Genomic DNA, 17,894 nt, shown 5'->3' with positions numbered 1-17,894 from the left:
AGGCAGCTCTTGGGGTGTTTGGAAGAAAAATTCTACGAAAGATATACGGGCTGATCTTTGTCGACGGTGAATATCGGTGTCGAATGAACCACGAGCTTTACAATCTATACGTTGACATCGACATAGTCAGTCGTATTGAGCTGCAGCGACTACGATGGCTAGGTCATGTTGTGCGAATGAAAAGGCAAATAAAAGCGAGCCTACTGATTGTTCACGCAGAAGGGGAAGGCCACGAATTAGATGGAAAGATCAAGTAGAAAACAACATATCGGAGCATGGTCTTCCAAATTGGGGGAGATGTGCACAAGACCGTCGCGCTTGGAAATCTTTTTTAAGCTTGGCTTATGGAACAACCGTTCTGTAACAAGCAAGCTAAGAAGAGCAAGCGTAGATTTTTAAAGAATTTTTTCCACGCCTTAAACAAGGAGTAGATTTTTTAAAGAATATTTTTTTGAGGTCTTAAGCAAGGAGTAGATTTTTTAGATTTTCCAAGGCTTAGATAATGCTTGGATTTTTTAAAGAATATTTTTCCGAGGTCTTAAACAAGAAGTAGATTTTTAACGATTTTTCAAGCTTTAACAAGGCGTACATTTTTTTAATGATTTTTTCAAGTCCTAACAAGGCGTAGATTTTTTAAAGAATATTTTTCCAAGTCCTAACAAGGCGTAGATTTTTTAAAGAATATTTTTCCAAGTCCTAACAAGGCGTAGATTTTTTAAAGAATATTTTTCCAAGTCCTAACAAGGCGTAGATTTTTTAAAGAATATTTTTCCAAGTCCTAACAACGCGTAGATTTTTTAAAGAATATTTGTTTCTTATTTTTTTTTTCTGAAATTTATGATCAATGTACTGGCATTCAATATTAATATGTATGCATGTTTATGTCAAAATAATATCAATATTTACGACTATAATTAATAAGAGTTCCATTTGCGATTTTATTTCGGTGTGGCAGATAGAGAGGCTCATAAAGAATGTTTTCCATTTTTGTTGGTGTTCGAATTTTGTTCGCTTCCCAAGACTTATACACGTGTTTATTGAAACTTAATTCCTGCGTGGTTGTATTTTATTCGCCCTGTCGTTCTGTCACTCGCGCTGTGTGTAATTTATCATTTTCTTGTTCATATTCAACAAATGACACATAACTGCGAATGCCACTGCTACTATACAACTATTTTGATTGTAGATAAATAAATATGTACGTTTGTTGCTTGGTTGGTTGGCAGATAGAAGATATTAAAAACTTTGTTGCCATTGTTGTAACTGATGGGGATTTATTTATTATCTAGTGGTGTTTTTTTTGTCCCTGTCCCGCTGTTGTCAGTGTTTTTTTGTAACATTTTTTGATAGGACACAGGTTTACAGAGATTTTTTTTTTTTTTTTGCAAGCTGGAATATGTGACTGTGTCAGACCCACAAATAAATATTAATTACTTGGATATAGACCTGTTGGAAGACGAAATTCAGATTTCTGGCCAGAAGATTTTAATACAATTTTTTTTAAATGTATTCTTTGAAGAAAACGTCAAATCCCATGGCTTTCATTTCTGAGACGTCTCCCATGAATTATAGGGACAATAAATTGGTTAACTAGTGTAATTGTCATAAAAATATTGCCTGCAAGGTGAAATATAAATTAAGTTATATCAGATTCATAACGCTGATTTTTTTGCTCTCCTAGTTTTTATTCTGCTGATGTTTTTTTTTTTCTGTTCTCTTAAATCAGCTCTCAATGAATTTTCATTTTGCATTACAACGTCCTCAGGCCATGTAATCAATTTATAAAAATTGGGTTAACAATACAATTTTATGAAACATGCAACAAAAACAACAATGCATTGATGGAGTGTAAATATATGCGATTACTTTGTATAAAAATATATTGCATATTACATAGCTACGTAAATATCGACGTTATAAAAATTCATTAGCAACATTTATTAATAGACAACAAAAAAGGGGAACCAGGAAAAAAACAACAACATATTAGCTGACAAAATACTATTAGTTATAAAATAAATTGTTAATTGATATTAAGGATAAAAACAATGTTTTTAGGGAATATGTATATAGTGTAAATGAGTTTTTGACAATAACAAATTTGAGCGTTCAATTATTACGTTTTATGGAGTTTTTTTCGTTCAAAATTAAGTTGGTAAAGGATGTGGCAGTAGGACAAAAAGCTTTATTTAAAAATATGCAGTTTTTAATTTAAAATCATAATAACAACTAATTCTGTATAAAATCCAAGCCATTTGTAAGGCCTTGGAAAAATATTCTTTAAAAAATCCACGCCTTGTAAAAAATATTCTTTAAAAAATCGACGCCTTGTAAAAATATTCTTTAAAAAAACCGACGCTTTGTAAAAATATTCTTTAAAAGATCGACGCCTTGTAAAAATTTTCTTTAAAAAATCAACGCCTTGTAAAAATATTCTTTAAAAAATCCACGCCTAAGATAGGTCCCTGAAAAATATTCTTTAAAAAATCCACGCCTAAGATAGGTCCCTGAAAAATATTCTTTAAAAATCCACGCCTAAGATAGGTCCCTGAAAAATATTCTTTAAAAAATCCACGCCTAAGATAGGTCCCTGAAAAATATTCTTTAAAAAATCCACGCCTAAGATAGGTCCCTGAAAAATATTCTTTAAAAAATCCACGCCTAAGATAGGTCCCTGAAAAATATTCTTTAAAAAATCCACGCCTAAGATAGGTCCCTGAAAAATATTCTTTAAAAAATCCACGCCTAAAAAATATTCTTTAAAAAATCCACGTCCCTGAAAAATATTCTTTAAAAAATCCACGCCTAAGATAGGTCCCTGAAAAATATTCTTTAAAAAATCCACGCCTAAGATAGGTCCCTGAAAAATATTCTTTAAAAAATCCACGCCTAAGATAGGTCCCTGAAAAATATTCTTTAAAAAATCCACGCCTAAGATAGGTCCCTGAAAAATATTCTTTAAAAAATCCACGCCTAAGATAGGTCCCTGAAAAATATTCTTTAAAAAATCCACGCCTAAGATAGGTCCCTGAAAAATATTCTTTAAAAAATCCACGCCTAAGATAGGTCCCTGAAAAATATTCTTTAAAAAATCCACGCCTAAGATAGGTCCCTGAAAAATATTCTTTAAAAAATCCACGCCTAAGATAGGTCCCTGAAAAATATTCTTTAAAAAATCCACGCCTAAGATAGGTCCCTGAAAAATATTCTTTAAAAAATCCACGCCTAAGATAGGTCCCTGAAAAATATTCTTTAAAAAATCCACGCCTTAGATCGGTCCCTGAAAAATATTCTTTAAAAAATCCACGCCTTAGATCGGTCCCTGAAAAATATTCTTTAAAAAATCCACGCCTTGTCTAAGGCTTGAACAAAATGTTATTTAAGAAATCCATGCTTTGTAATGATTTGGAAAAAATATGCTTTAAAAAAACTCCACTCCTTACCTAAGTATTGGAAAAACACTCTTTAAAAATCCACGCCTTGCGTTGGTCCTGAAAAAAATATTCTTTGTCAAACCCACGCCTTGTGTTGGTCCCTAAAAATATTCTTTAAAAAAATCCAAGCCTTGTGTAGGTCCCCAAAAATATTCTTTTAAAAATCCATGAAATTCGTGTTTACAAAATCCATTCCCATTTTAAATCTATCATCGTGTTAATGAATTACCATTGTTTATTATCGCGCATTCCCATTTGAAATCTGTCAAATAAATAAAGTACTGTTGTTTATAACAAAAATCCGACATTCACATTCGTACAATTAAATTTTTCTCACATTTATTAACCGACACTTAACATTCTAGTTTGCCAACGAGCGAAGAAGAACCAGAACAATTAAACAAGCTTAACTTCGTTTAAGTACTCGAAGAGGAAGCCAATAATTCATAAGTAACTGGCGGCAAACGTCCCACATTAAAACAGCTAAACAGAACCCTCGGCGAGTCTTCTTACCTTAGTTAGGTAACTCTAACTACATACCGATCATCCGGCCATCATCGCCTCATACCCGAACGAACGACTCATTCGCATTTGTGATTTGGTCTTCTTCTTCTTGTTTTTCCTCTTCATTTATTTTCTTAATTTCAAACATTTTCTTTTTTAATTACTGTTTGTTGGAAATTTATTGCACTTTTTAGTTGAAATTACTTCTTTAGCTATTTCGCTGCGAAGCTATTTCGAAGACCTGGGCTGTGAATGGCATTGGTAGTTTAGATGAAGAGAGACAGAGAGGAGAGCAAAAAAAAATAGAAAAACAAAAACCAAAACCGTTTAAATGGAAAATCGTTTTGTGTAACTCCCATCCAGCCAGCCAACAATCTTCCTCTGGCCTGGCTTTTGGAATCGCAACTCCAATAGCGCTATTAACGCGCGGTAGATATTAGGTCACCGTTAAAATCCTACGCGTGGTATTTAGTTTATGACCATTCTCTCTCTGACATTCAAACATTAATTTACACAACAACAACAAAAATAGCATAACAGGGATTAACAACACTGATACGAGGAGGAGCGTATCGTTATTCGATGGGGCCATGGGATGTGTGGAGTGGTGGTATCTTAACATTTAATATTAGAACATAAAAAAAACACACACACATACATTCATCCAAACGTACATGAGAACATTGGCCATAACCATAATTCTTGGTATTATTTATCAACATTCAGAGAAAGCACGCAAATGTAATGAACTCCAAAGAATCTTATAATGACACGCAGGATACAGTGCAGTGACGATGGAAAACAACTTTTTATACCCTTCACCACACTGTGGTACAGGGTATTATGTCTTTGTGCATATGTTTGTAACAGGCAAAAATAATCGAGATAGACCCATGGTTCCTTTTGAGAATATGCATAGAATCACTTTCTGAATCGATTTATGCATGTCCGTCCGTCCGTCCGTCTGTCCATGTTAAATTGTAAACAAAGTACAGGTCGCATTTATGATCCGATTTGGATGAAATTTAGCACAGCTCATTTGTTTGGCCCAAGGACGAACCCTATTGAAATTGGGAAAAATCGGTTCAGATTTATATATAGCTCCCATATATAGTTTCGCCCGATTTACGGACTTTAGACCCTGAAAATCTTTCGATTTGCACGAAATTTGGCATAGCGTACTGAATTGAGCCACGAAAGATGTGTGCCAAGTTTCGTGAAAATCGGTTCAGATTTAGATATAGCTCCCATATATAGTTTCGGCCGATTTTTGGTAAATGGCGTACCAAAGTCCCTATATATCTTTCGATTTGCACGAAATTTGGCATAGCGCACTGAATTAAGTCTAGAATGATGTGTGCAAATTTTCGTGAAAATCGGTTCAGATTTAGATATAGCTCCCGTATATATCTTCCTCCGATTTAAGGTAAATGGTGTACCAAAGTCCTTATATATCTTTCGATTTGCATGAAATTTGGCATAACGTACTGAATTGAGGCTAGAATGATGTCTGCCCAGTTTCGTGAAAATCGGTTTTTAGATATAGCTCCCATATATAGTTTCGTCCGATTTCATGTTAATGGTGCCCCAAAGTCCCTATATATCTTTCGATTTGCAGGAAATTTGGCATAACGTACTGAATTGAGCCTAGAATGATGTCTGCCCAGTTTCGAGAAAATCGGCCCAGATTCAGATATAGTTTCGCCCGATTTCATGTAAATAGTGCACCAAAGTCCCTATATATCCTTCGATATATTTGGATAGAGCTTCCACATATATTTTCGCCCGATTTTAAGTAAATTGGACATCAAACTCTTCATGCTAGTCAGGTTGACATCAAATTTTGCACAACGTACAAAATTGAGCATAGAATTACGTAGTTGCGTTTTCTAGAAGTACAGACATAGCCCAACAGATAACCGATTTATATTTGATTGAAGTCGATTTATATAACTTATGGATATATAGGTAGATTCACATTTAGATAAATATTTCATATTTTATTTCATCCAATTTCATGTTAATAGTCCTGTTTAATATACCCATAGTGGTGAAGGGTATCATATAGTCGGCCCCGTCCGACTTTACTACTTTCCTTACTGCTTTGGTTTGAGGAAGGTTAGGGAGACTCTGATAAAAAAAAACCTTACAAAAATACTGAGTAGCAATAACGGGTTTGTGCGAAATGTTTTGAGTGGCGTGAATTTTTTAAAGAATACAAGGCGTGGATTTTTTAAAGAATATTTTTGAAAAGGCCATAGACTAGGCGTGGATTTTTTAAAGAATATTTTTCGAAGCCCTTGCAAGGCCTAGATTTTTTAAAGAATATTTTTCCAAGCCCTTGCAAGGCCTAGATTTTTTAAAGAATATTTTTGAAAAGGCCTTAGACAAGGCGTAGGTTTTTTAAAGAATAATTTTGAAAAGGCCTTAGACAAGGCGTGGATTTTTTAAAGAATATTTTTGAAAAGGCCTTAGACAAGGCGTGGATTTTTTAAAGAATATTTTTGAAAAGGCCTTAGACAAGGCGTGGATTTTTTAAAGAATATTTTTGAAAAGGCCTTAGACAAGGCGTGGAATTTTTAAAGAATACTTTTAAAGGGATATAAAAAATGGCTTGAGTGGGTTTTAAAGGGATAGACAAGGCGTGGTTTTTTTAAAGAATATTTTTAAAAAGACCTTAGACAAGGCGTAGATTTTTAAAAGAATATTTTTTAAAAGACCTTAGACAAGGCGTGGTTTTTTTAAAGAATATTTTTAAAAAGACCTTAGACAAGGCGTAGATTTTTAAAAGAATATTTTTTAAAAGACCTTAGACAAGGCGTGGATTTTTTAAAGAATATTTTTGAAAAGGCCTTAGACAAGGCGTAGGTTTTTTAAAGAATATTTTTGAAAAGGCCTTAGACAAGGCGTGGATTTTTTAAAGAATACTTTTTTAAAAGACCTTAGACAAGGCGTGGTTTTTTTAAAGAATATTTTTAAAAAGACCTTAGACAAGGCGTAGATTTTTAAAAGAATATTTTTTAATAGACCTTAGACAAGGCGTGGTTTTTTTAAGAATATTTTTAAAAAGACCTTAGACAAGGCGTAGATTTTTAAAAGAATATTTTTTAAAAGACCTTAGACAAGGCGTGGATTTTTTAAAGAATATTTTTGAAAAGACCGGCCTTAGACAAGGCGTGGATTTTTTAAAGAATATTTTTGAAAATGCCTTAGACAAGGCGTGGATTTTTTAAAGAATATTTTTGAAAAGACCTTAGACAATGCATGGATTTTTTAATGAAACGACCTTAGACAAGACGTGGGTTTTTTAAAGAATATTTTTGAAAAGACCTTAGACAGGGCGTAGATTTTTATGAATTTGAAGTACTGTGCCTTCATATTACAATCACATTTACAGTACCATCTATAAAATATGCCAACTGAATAGAGCGGTATAGATAACCGTAACTCAATGATGAAAAAACTCTATATTAAAAACTTTTCCAAATGATACATCGAAAAAACGAAGTAACAAACCAGGAATTGAAAAACAAATAAAAATTCAATATTTAGCTACCGCTGGAAGAAAGGTGGCGGTTAGGTTAGAAGAAATAGCTACAAGAAAAGAAAAAAACTAAGGCAACAAATTACAGCAGCTAGCTAGCGGCATCAACAGAAATGGTTAAGATATTTAGCAGAAAATTACCAACAAATATTACCGGTAAACCTCGGTGATGGCATGTCGTAAAGTGGCTAAAGAAGCAATGGAAACCCAATGACGACAACTGAATATTGTTGGAAGATTTTTTCTATTATTTTCTTTCAAAGACAATTGTATAATCGTCATAACTTATGAAATTAACAACGACTAGAAATGAAATGAACAAACAATCAGCCACGAAAAAAAGATTCGACACATTTGAAATGCACACACAGAGGTACAGAGAAAAACAAAGACATAACTAAAGAAAAGCGGGCCACAATAACAATAACAAAAAATAGAAAACAATCATCTAATGCTCCACTCCAAACGGACATGAAACACGCATCAGCCACAGATTCCAACAGATTAGTTCACATCGCCAAGAGATCGCCAAGCTAAGCAATGGCAACACATTGCCCCAACGTCTGACTACCCCCGTCCTCATTGCACAGCATTTTCAGTCATCATCATAAATACAATTTGATGATGAGTTCGGGAAATTCTTGGATGATGATGATGAGGAGGAGATGACGACCACGAGACGTTGCTGACGATGGAAATGGATTTTCTGTTGTGTGATGTGATTTGATGTGAGAAGATGACGAAGAAGAAGAAAGCCTCGAGTTGGAATGAAAGAATATCTTCCATAATTAGTCATTGCAATGCATTGCAGTGCAGTGCAAAGTTTTATGGTTTATAACCAGACAAATTACTAAGAGAAACAATTGCCTTGGCGTGAGGAGGGCGAGAGTAAAGGGGAAGAGATTTACAACAACAACCACAACATGTTTGGATGCTGGATGGAAATATTTCAAAGACATGTAACCGACTTGAAAGAGCTCATTCAGAAGCTATGCTATCAATATATATTCTGGTCAGTGATATAAGATTGAATTTATGAGACACAGGCACAGTGGTTTCATGTACAAATTGATAACCTCCATTTCCTGATGGAGCATCCCGCATATAAGAGTGAATTTTTAAAGAATATTACTGAAGAATCAACAGACCCATAATCATGGATCCTTAAAGAATATTTTTGGAAGGACCAACAGATCCAAAAGCGTGGAATTTGAAATAATATTTTCTGAAGGGCCAAAGAACTCGTAAGCGTGGATTTTTAAAGAATATTTTTTGAAAGAACAACAGAATTTCAAGCGTTAATTTTTTAAGAATATTTTCTGGAAGACCAACAGAACCTCAAGCATATTTTCTGAATGACCAAACGACCCATAACTGTGAATTTTTAAAGAATATTTTCTGAAGGACCAAAATAATCTTAAGCGTGAAATTTTAAAGAATATTTTTTGAAGGACCAACAGAACCTCAAGCGTGGATTTTTATACTAACCGCAAAATTTTTCTGAAGGACTAGAAAATCTATAAGCTTGGTTTTTACGGAATATTTTAGGTCACTCTTTAAAACTACCTTTTCAAGGATCAGCAAACAAAAATATTGGATTTGCCTATATTACAAAATTAACCTATAAGAAACATTTCGGCTAGGTATAAGCATGGACTTATATAGAAACATTTCTGGAAAGAATACCTAAATTTGTAGTACCATTAAATGGAGAATATGCCAAAATATGGACCCTTTTCTAAAACTTTTTTGAACATACCCCCCAAGAACTTCAACATATCGAAAATGCAATGAGAGGCTATGTCACACCATGGACTTATATTGATCATTTTTGTATGGATATATTTCAGCCCTCATAAACCAGGAATTTTAAATTTAAAAAATATTCTTTAAAAAAATCCACGCCTTATGTTGGGCCCTTGAAAAAATATTTTTTAAAAAATCCACGCCTTCTATAGACCCTTGAAAAAATATTCTTTAAAAAATCCACGCCTTCTATAGACCCTTGAAAAAATATTCTTTAAAAAATCCACGCCTTCTATAGACCCTTGAAAAAATATTCTTTAAAAAATCGACGCCTTTTTTGGACCCTCGCAAAAAAATATTCTTTAAAAAATCCACGCCTTCTATAGACCCTTGAAAAAATATTCTTTAAAAAATCCACGCCTGTATTGGACCCTTGAAAAAATATTCTTTAAAAAATCCACGCCTTATATATGGACCCTTGAAAAAATATTCTTTAAAAAATCCACGCCTTATATATGGACCCTTGAAAAAATATTCTTTAAAAAATCCACGCCTTATATATGGACCCTTGAAAAAATATTCTTTAAAAAATCCACGCTTTCTTTGATTTTTTTCTTTTTAATTTATCCATCCTAAACCCCAGTCTTGCCTGTTGTAATCTGCAACTACTACCGTCAAATTGCCTGCCGGGTTATTGCCGATTTTATTCTGCTGCTAAATTACTGTTGATGAGATTTTTCTTTAATACTGACATTGTCGCTTCTGCAAGTAACCATTGATGACATTGTCGAATCTTTGCAACGGAACGAGGGTAGATTTTCTTACTTTAGGGAAATTTAAGAAAAAACTGGGTCGGCACTAAATCCTGGGGAAGTTTTCAATAACCTAAGTGGCAGAAATAAAATCTATGTATTTACAAAAATTCCCAATTTTTCTGTTCAGTTTCTTTGTTTTTCTTCCCAAAAATTCCTTTGCCATCCCTCGTTGTAATAACACAAAACTGATTTGCCAAGGTCCATAACTCTTTACGGAGAATTTCTTATTTTTCATTTTGCAATAATTTTACCGAAGATTGTCTTCTTCTTCATTGTTCGCATGCAACTCGTGCCGGGCAATGTTTCCCCTGCATCTTCCATTCCCCCGTCGAAGAAGAGCCCGGCATCCGTACATTTATCTATTGACTGTAGAATATTTATTGTTTTAGATGATAGCGGAACAAATCGATGGATTTAAAAAGCGTAGCACACACACACATTGATTTCAGGCGAACACACACAGATCCCCCTCTCACCCCATTTAGGAATGAGAGTACGGAAGAAAAAAAAAAACAAATAAAAATCGTAAAAATTATAATGAAAGCAAAAAATGAAATTCTACGGATATTAGATTGAATAATGAATCATAACAATCGGCGTCGTCGTTCAAGTGTTTCTAAGAGGAGTCCGAACAATGGCTCACAAACACTTTAAGGGGCATCCGAGCAATAAAAAGACAATGACATTCAATTGAACAGCAGCAACAACAACAACAACCAGACCAACAATGAGCAGACGAAGAAATTGATGAGGAACAAGAACATCAGCGGTGGCAATTTTTAATGTGGATAAAAATTACTATGGACATGGGTTATTCGGGAAGTAATCATCCGCATACATTCATCTATCCAACCAACCAGTCATCCATCCGACGACGACGATTCCCAACATTTCAAATATGTTTAAGCCATCATCATCATCGACGACGACGATTACTGCTCCTGCTGCTGCTGTCGGTTACTTTCATATTGAACTCTTGCATTGAACTGCTACTCATCGCCAAAGCTTAAAAGCTCATTAAACAGCATTAATTACGTGCTTCTACTCAATTATCAAGGATTGCGTTGAGGATGTTTTTTTTCAATTCGTTTTGTTTTGTTTTTTCTTCTTCTTTAATTTTCATTGGAAGAAAAAATGGACTCACTCTTCTTCTTTTCAGGAACTTTAATCATTTTCTTAATGCAATTTACTTTGTCGCTGTCGTTTCTTTCCATTTCTTCCCTTTGTCGCTACTTTCTTCACATTTCTTTCATTCATTTGCCTAGGGTAGGAGGGGGCTTGAATATTTTTCTCTTTAAGTAAATTTTATTTAATTAAATTTCATATAAATCTTATTGACTTAAGAACGCTTAATAACAGAACTGTAAGTAATTCTGAGGAAAAAAACAAAAATCGTAAAAAATGCCATTCATCGCTGCAAGTATGTGGCGATGTAATTGAAATAAAATGCCAATTACTTTCTGCGGAACTCAAAAGAGATGAAAAGGTAGGAGTTAATTTTCTTAATAAGGTGTATGGATTTAATATCAAAATTAAATATGAAGAAAAAATATAAAAAAAAACTAACACAATAATAAAAATTCAATTTGTATTAATATACAATTTAAATTGAAATTTAATTCTATAAGGTCAGGGGTGGGCTTTGAATATTGATCCCCTTAGAAAGTAATTATGCTAATGTTTAGAATAATCTATGTTGCATTTTAAAACAAGGAATATTTTATTGAAGCAAGAGCAGAGGACATATAGATACATAATCATGGATTTTTTCATATTTTATATATATATATATATATTGCAAGAACGAGCAGAACAAAAGTTTTTAACGAAAATTTATCAAGGACAAACGGATTCAGAAGCTTATTTAAAACATAGCAATTTTAATGAAATATTTCTGAAGTACCATCAAATCCATCAGCGTGGATGTTTTATGGTATATTTTCTGAAGGACTGCCAGAGCTATAATTGTGAATTTTTTAAATAATATTTTTATCAAGGATTACCATATTCAGGAGCGTGGATTTCAAAAAATAAATAAATAAACAAAAATATTTTAAAAACTACAATTCAAACATAAATATATATTTGGCTTTTAAATTCCACTTTCTGAAGACAAAGGGTGACCAAAGTCTGAATTTTTTGAAAGAATATTTTTGAGGACGAGGAGAACCTGAAATTCGTCTTAATATTTTCTGAAGGTCGAGAATCGTCGATTTTCTAAAGAATAGTTGTTAAAACTAATTAAGATATAGACCTGGATATTCAAAGATTATTTTCCAAGGGCCTTTACGCTATAATGGATTTTTAAGAATATGTTCTTGTTGACGAAGAAAGATAGATACATGGATTTTTTAAGAAGATTTTTCTGAAGGTCGAGGAGATGCAGAAGTGTGCATATTTTAAGTACAGTGCTGTGGAACGAGAACAAGCAGAAATGTTGATTTTTTAAGGATATTTCTGAAGAATGAAGAAAATCAGACAAATGAATTATTTCATAGACAATTTTCTGCAGGTCGAAAGGAGCTGAAGATTGGATTTTTAAAATAGTAGTTTTTCAGGACTATTCTAGTTGTTAATGTCTTTTTTTAAATACTGTAAAATTTTCAATAATAGAAATATTTGGATCAAATTTTGAGGAATTATTCTTGATGGGTTTTTGCTCATTTTCGATGAGAAAATTGTAATATTTCCATATATAAGTTTTAGAAGTTTCTAAAATTATTACCTACGTAGATGAATAATCTTGGTTTTCCTTCGGTATAAGGCGACTAAAACAATGATTATTCTCGCCTGTGGCTTTGAACCCCCTTATTATAAATCCACTTTTTTGCTGATAGTTCTCAAGGCTTATAGTTTCGGTAGTTCAGAAAATATTCTTCAAAACATCAAAATGTATGCTATATATCACATAGTCCATGAAAAATAAAATAAAAAATACTCGCTCAAGGATCGGAGGTTGCATTTATTTTCATGTTTAAATAATATTTCCTAAAGGGCCATCGGAGCTGTCAACTTGCATTAGAACTACCAAAGCCAGAGGTATGGATTTTAAAATTTCAAATCCAAGGTAAAATTCGTTTTTCCTATGCCCACCTGTCGTTATAGCTAGTATAGAGATTTTCATAGACATATCGGTCCTTGCCCAAATAATCTTTATAAATTCAAGACTTTTATAGACCCTAAAAAATAATCTTTAAAAATTCAAGAATTTTGTAGACCCTAAAAAATAATCTTTTAAAATCCAAGCTTTTTATAGACCCTAAAAATAATCTTTAAAATCCAAGCTTTTTATAGACCATAAAAATAATCTTTACAAATCCACGCCTCCTATAGAACCCCAAAAAAATAATCTTTACAAATCCACGCCTCCTATAGAACCCCAAAAAAATAACCTTTAAAAATCCACACCAAAAACTAACTAACCAAAAATTAACCATATTTGCTGATATTTGAGTTCTTGAATGATATGATTACCTTTATTATAGAATTTTTTGTATTTTGATGATCGTAATTGATGTGACTTTCAATACGTAATTCAGATTTTCATAAAATAACAGACAATGTCCCGGGAGCTGTTCAATACAGGTCGATGTTTGAAATATACCCCATATAAAAATTACAACCCATTTTCCAAATTATATAGTCCTGTTTAGACAGATCTTAAATTTTTAGATCTCAAATTATTTTTAATCTGGGTCCGTTTTAGACATTTTGGTGACTCTATATGGTTTTCCCAACCGAAAATTTTTTCATGTCCGCATTTTGACATAGATTTATGTAGGATCTACGTCAACATATTCCGACCTAATTTAGACATGTGGCACCGTAAGTATTGAGTGGTCAGAAAGAGCTAGCTGTTTTCTCCAAACAGTGTTTTTGCGAATGGCGGGCACTATAACTCAAAAACTAATAACACAATCGATTCCAAATTTTTACACGTTTCTCTGTGAGCTTTTTTGGGCCTTTACACTCAATGGTTTCATTTTAGTTCTTCACATTGAGAAAAAATGTGGCCTCAAATGTGGGCATTAAATTTAGTAAATACATTACAAGATCCCATGTGCGGATTTTTCCAATACTTAATTCCATTTTTATGACCCTGTAGTCAAGCAGAGAACCATGTATCTCTATGTCACCACCTATTTTATAGCAAAAATGGTACTAGATAAAATGTCAACAACTTCCCTTTATTGCGGGAGTATGTAAACGTTGTAGACTTTATCTGTAGTGTATTTGTGGCAACATTGTCAACGATCGCGTCAACAGTTTTTTACCGTTAGACTTTGATGTCAATAGATACACATTTTTTGATGTTTGCTTTGCTTCTCATTTCATTAGTTTCTTTTGTGAAAAACACACGTGTTGCTTGAAATTGTGCATTGTGCGAAAAATATTGTTGGAGTTATTGTGCGAATAAGGTATTTAAAGTGATTACAAATAAAAAAAATTATAAAATATGAGTAAAAGACAAAATATAAGTAAAAGACATTATAAAAGACTTGTTAAAAAACAAGCCACAATCTATATAAACAGAAGTGTACAAAATGAGCAAGAAAATGGTGAATGTGAAATTCTAGAAGACCATGAAGATTTTGTGGAGAATTCGGAGGATTGTGCTATTCCGAAATTGACGTTGCGGGACAAATTGAGGAAGTGGTACATCGCAACAGCTCCTTCTAGGAAATGTGCGGAGAAGCTGCTATTAATACTAAATGAGGAAGGTCTAGATGTTCCACTTCGTATAGAAAGTTTGTTGGGAAAAAAAGCACAGGTTTTGGTGAGAAATGTTTGCCCTGGAAGCTACTGCCACATTGGAATTGAAACGCAGCTAAAGAAGTTTGAACACGTTTTGCAAAACTACGACGAGGTCGTTTTGGATATAAACATTGACGGGATTCCCCTGTTTAAAAGCTCGCGAGTCCAATTGTGGCCAATTCTTTGTAAAATAGTCAACATAAAAGAAAAAACTCAACCTTTTGCTGTTGGTATATACTTGGGAACCACTAAACCGAGTTGCATTAAAGATTATTTAAAAGACTTCGTTAAGGAAGCAACTTCATTAAAGGAAATTACGTTAAATGGAAAAATAATGAAATTAAAGTTTCGTTGCTTAACATGCGATACTCCAGCCAAAGCTTTCATTTGCGGCGTTCCTGGGCATACCTCAAAGTATGGTTGTACGAAGTGCACACAGGTTGCGACAAAAGTGAACAATGTACTGACATACAGTAGCGCTGTTGGAACTTTGATATCCGATATTGATTTTACTTTGAGAAAGTATCCCAACCATCATTCTGAACTGTTTAAGAAAGAGAGAAGTCCGCTTGAAGAAATAGGATTTGGCATGGTATCACAGACTCCGTTAGATAGCATGCATCTTATTGACCTTGGAGTCACAAAAAAAATGCTTGTTAGAATAGTGAACAACAAAACACAAGAAAAGACTCAAAAAAAAAAAAAATATATCAGAAATATCTTCTGACCTAGTGAAACTAAAAAAATGTATTCCAAAGGAGTTTCCTAGAAAACCTAGGTCTTTAGATGACCTTCATCACTGGAAAGCGACTGAATTTCACCAGTTCCTCGCATATACGGGCATAATTGTCCTTCATAATAAAGTACACCAGGATATATTCTACGAGTTTTTAACTTTACATTGTGCTTATCGGCTACTTAGCTCCCCGCGACACGTTGCTGAAAATATTAAACAGTCTAATGATTTGCTTCAATTATTTGTCGAGAATTTCTCAACTGTATTCGGGCCAAACAGTGTTTCTTTTAATGTTCACAATCTGCTGCATTTGGCTTCTTGTGCAGAAAAATACGGCCCCCTTATTTCGTTTTCTGCATACGACTTCGAAAACAAATTGCAGATTTTGAAAAGACATGTCCGAAAACCCTCATTAATCCTTCAACAAATTGTACGAAAAGAAAAACTCGCAGCCTATATTCAAACTAAAAACGATGACATTAAATACGAACGAGATATAATTGTAGGAGCTTTTGTTAATGACTGTTACATATCTTGGAAGGAGCCCGATAATATTTGTTCCACGACTTCATTTACTGCCATAAAAATTGAAAATATAAATCAAGTCGATTAAGTTTATATTGAAGGTCGGGCATTGCTGCTCTTAGAGAGTTTTTACGATGAACCCGTAAATTCTTGCGAACTAGGCATCTTCAAAACAAATTTAGCTTTGGGCGAAAAGCAAAAATTTTCAATTAGAGATGTGCAATATAAATTTGTATGCCTGCCATTTCACTCGGATTACGTAATAATACCCATTTTACACTCATGCATTCCAGAAAAAGTACAAGCCAATATTCCAAGATCTTCCAGTAAATAGCACATTGTTAATATTAATTTTGTACACCCGCTCTACACAACAATGTCTGACGAAAGAGCAATACCATCCAAGGGAAAAATGAAATATTATTCTTCAGAAGGTAAGTTTTAATATAACGAATTCGCATTACCGAAATTGTATTCATTACAACATTATATATTTTTCCAGCAACTTCAAAGTATACTTCGTGTGAAGATATAGGAAAAAAAATGGACACGATACTGCAGATTTTGGGCGAGCATAAAATTTTGCTAGATCGCATTGGTTCCCAAAACTCGATTGTGCAAAACATTATGGCCATCTTCCCAATAAACACGGACGAAAGTCTAAAGCAATTAGAAGACTTATTAGCAACTCAGTCAGACCCATATGTAAGCTTTTTGTATTCAGGAAATAGAATGTATAATTAATTAATAAAATTTATAATTATTCTTGCAGATTCGCCAAATGAAAAATCTCATTGGTGGCAACGTCGCACGCAATTTACACCTTGTATTTGGGAAATCTATTATAATGAATTACAATGTGGATGGAACTTTTGGCAAGAAAAGTTTATCTAAATATGGAAAAGTCCATGCAGCAATAATAGGTACAAAGCCAAAAAACCTTTCAAAAATACCAATAATTAAATTTAATCTTTTTGTTTCAATACTTAGATGTAATATCAACGTACGACAAGTGTGCAGACAAGGCTCTAAGAACAGCTTTTCAACGTCAAAAAAAGAAATTCTTTAAAGAAAACAGCCGCAGGAATGCAGAAATAAATGATAAGACCAAAGAAAATGAATTTAATTAATTTAATCTTTATGTACATATATATTTTTGCCTTGTGTTTTTTCTATTGTAAGACTGAAGAAAATGAATTTAATTAATTTAATCTTTCTGTACATATATATTTGTCCCTTATGTTTTTTAATTGTAAGACTGAAGAAAATGAATTTAATTTATTTATTCTTAACTGTAAAGCTGAAAATGAAATTAATTGATTTAATCTTTATCCAGATATACATTTTTCGCTTATGTTTTTAATTGTAAGACTGAATTGAATTGCTTTAATCTGTGTATTTATTTAATAATATATATATTTATATATATAGAATAATTAATGACATTAAATAAATCATATGAATTCATAACTAATTTTCTTTTCAATTTGAATACAATGTCGTTGGTAATCTACTACAATTCACAATAATATTGTAGACTCAATCTGCTAAGAAGTACTAGTGAATCTTTGGTGTCAATGTCGCCATATGGCGTCAAAGTTAATACCTAGTCAGTAGAACTTCTGTCTACTGGTGGATTTCCTATGACATGGTAATGTTAATTGTCAATAGAAGATTACATTAAGTTGGGTACACTTAGTCAGTAGTACTAACGACAATGTCAGTATAAAATTACTACAATTTTACTATTTCCATTCCCTACAGGGGAGATTTGATAACATTCAGAGAGGGGTCTCAGAAGTAGAAGCTTGGTTACAATTTTTTTTGATTTGGAA

The 17,894-nt window shown here is 33.1% G+C and overlaps 1 protein-coding gene across 1 annotated transcript; it reads left to right on the top strand.

Moving 5' to 3' along the window:
* Positions 1 to 16,588: 16,588 nt before the first annotated feature.
* Positions 16,589 to 17,237, top strand: LOC133328316 (uncharacterized). Its single transcript, XM_061536882.1, has 3 exons — positions 16,589 to 16,764; positions 16,832 to 16,982; positions 17,050 to 17,237. Exons 1-3 carry the CDS (start codon positions 16,603 to 16,605, stop codon positions 17,187 to 17,189), a joined length of 453 nt encoding a protein of 150 aa, XP_061392866.1. The 5' UTR covers positions 16,589 to 16,602; the 3' UTR covers positions 17,190 to 17,237.
* The last annotated feature ends 657 nt before the right edge of the window (positions 17,238 to 17,894 follow it).

Source organism: Musca vetustissima, unplaced genomic scaffold (assembly GCF_032173495.1).
Source record: "Musca vetustissima isolate MV318-11 ecotype Yass unplaced genomic scaffold, APGP_CSIRO_Mvet_v1 utg580, whole genome shotgun sequence".
Taxonomy (NCBI): Eukaryota; Metazoa; Arthropoda; class Insecta; order Diptera; family Muscidae; genus Musca; species Musca vetustissima.
The sequence above is the reverse complement of the archived record's forward strand: the minus strand, read 5'-3'. Positions and strand labels throughout refer to the sequence as shown.

Coding starts and splice junctions, on each gene's coding strand:
- LOC133328316 (XM_061536882.1), top strand. CDS start 16,603: ATGGACACGATACTGCAGATTTTGGGCGAGCATAAAATTTTGCTAGAT. Junction 16,765..16,831: donor CAACTCAGTCAGACCCATAT/GTAAGCTTTTTG, acceptor TTATTCTTGCAG/ATTCGCCAAATGAAAAATCT. Junction 16,983..17,049: donor AGTCCATGCAGCAATAATAG/GTACAAAGCCAA, acceptor TTCAATACTTAG/ATGTAATATCAACGTACGAC.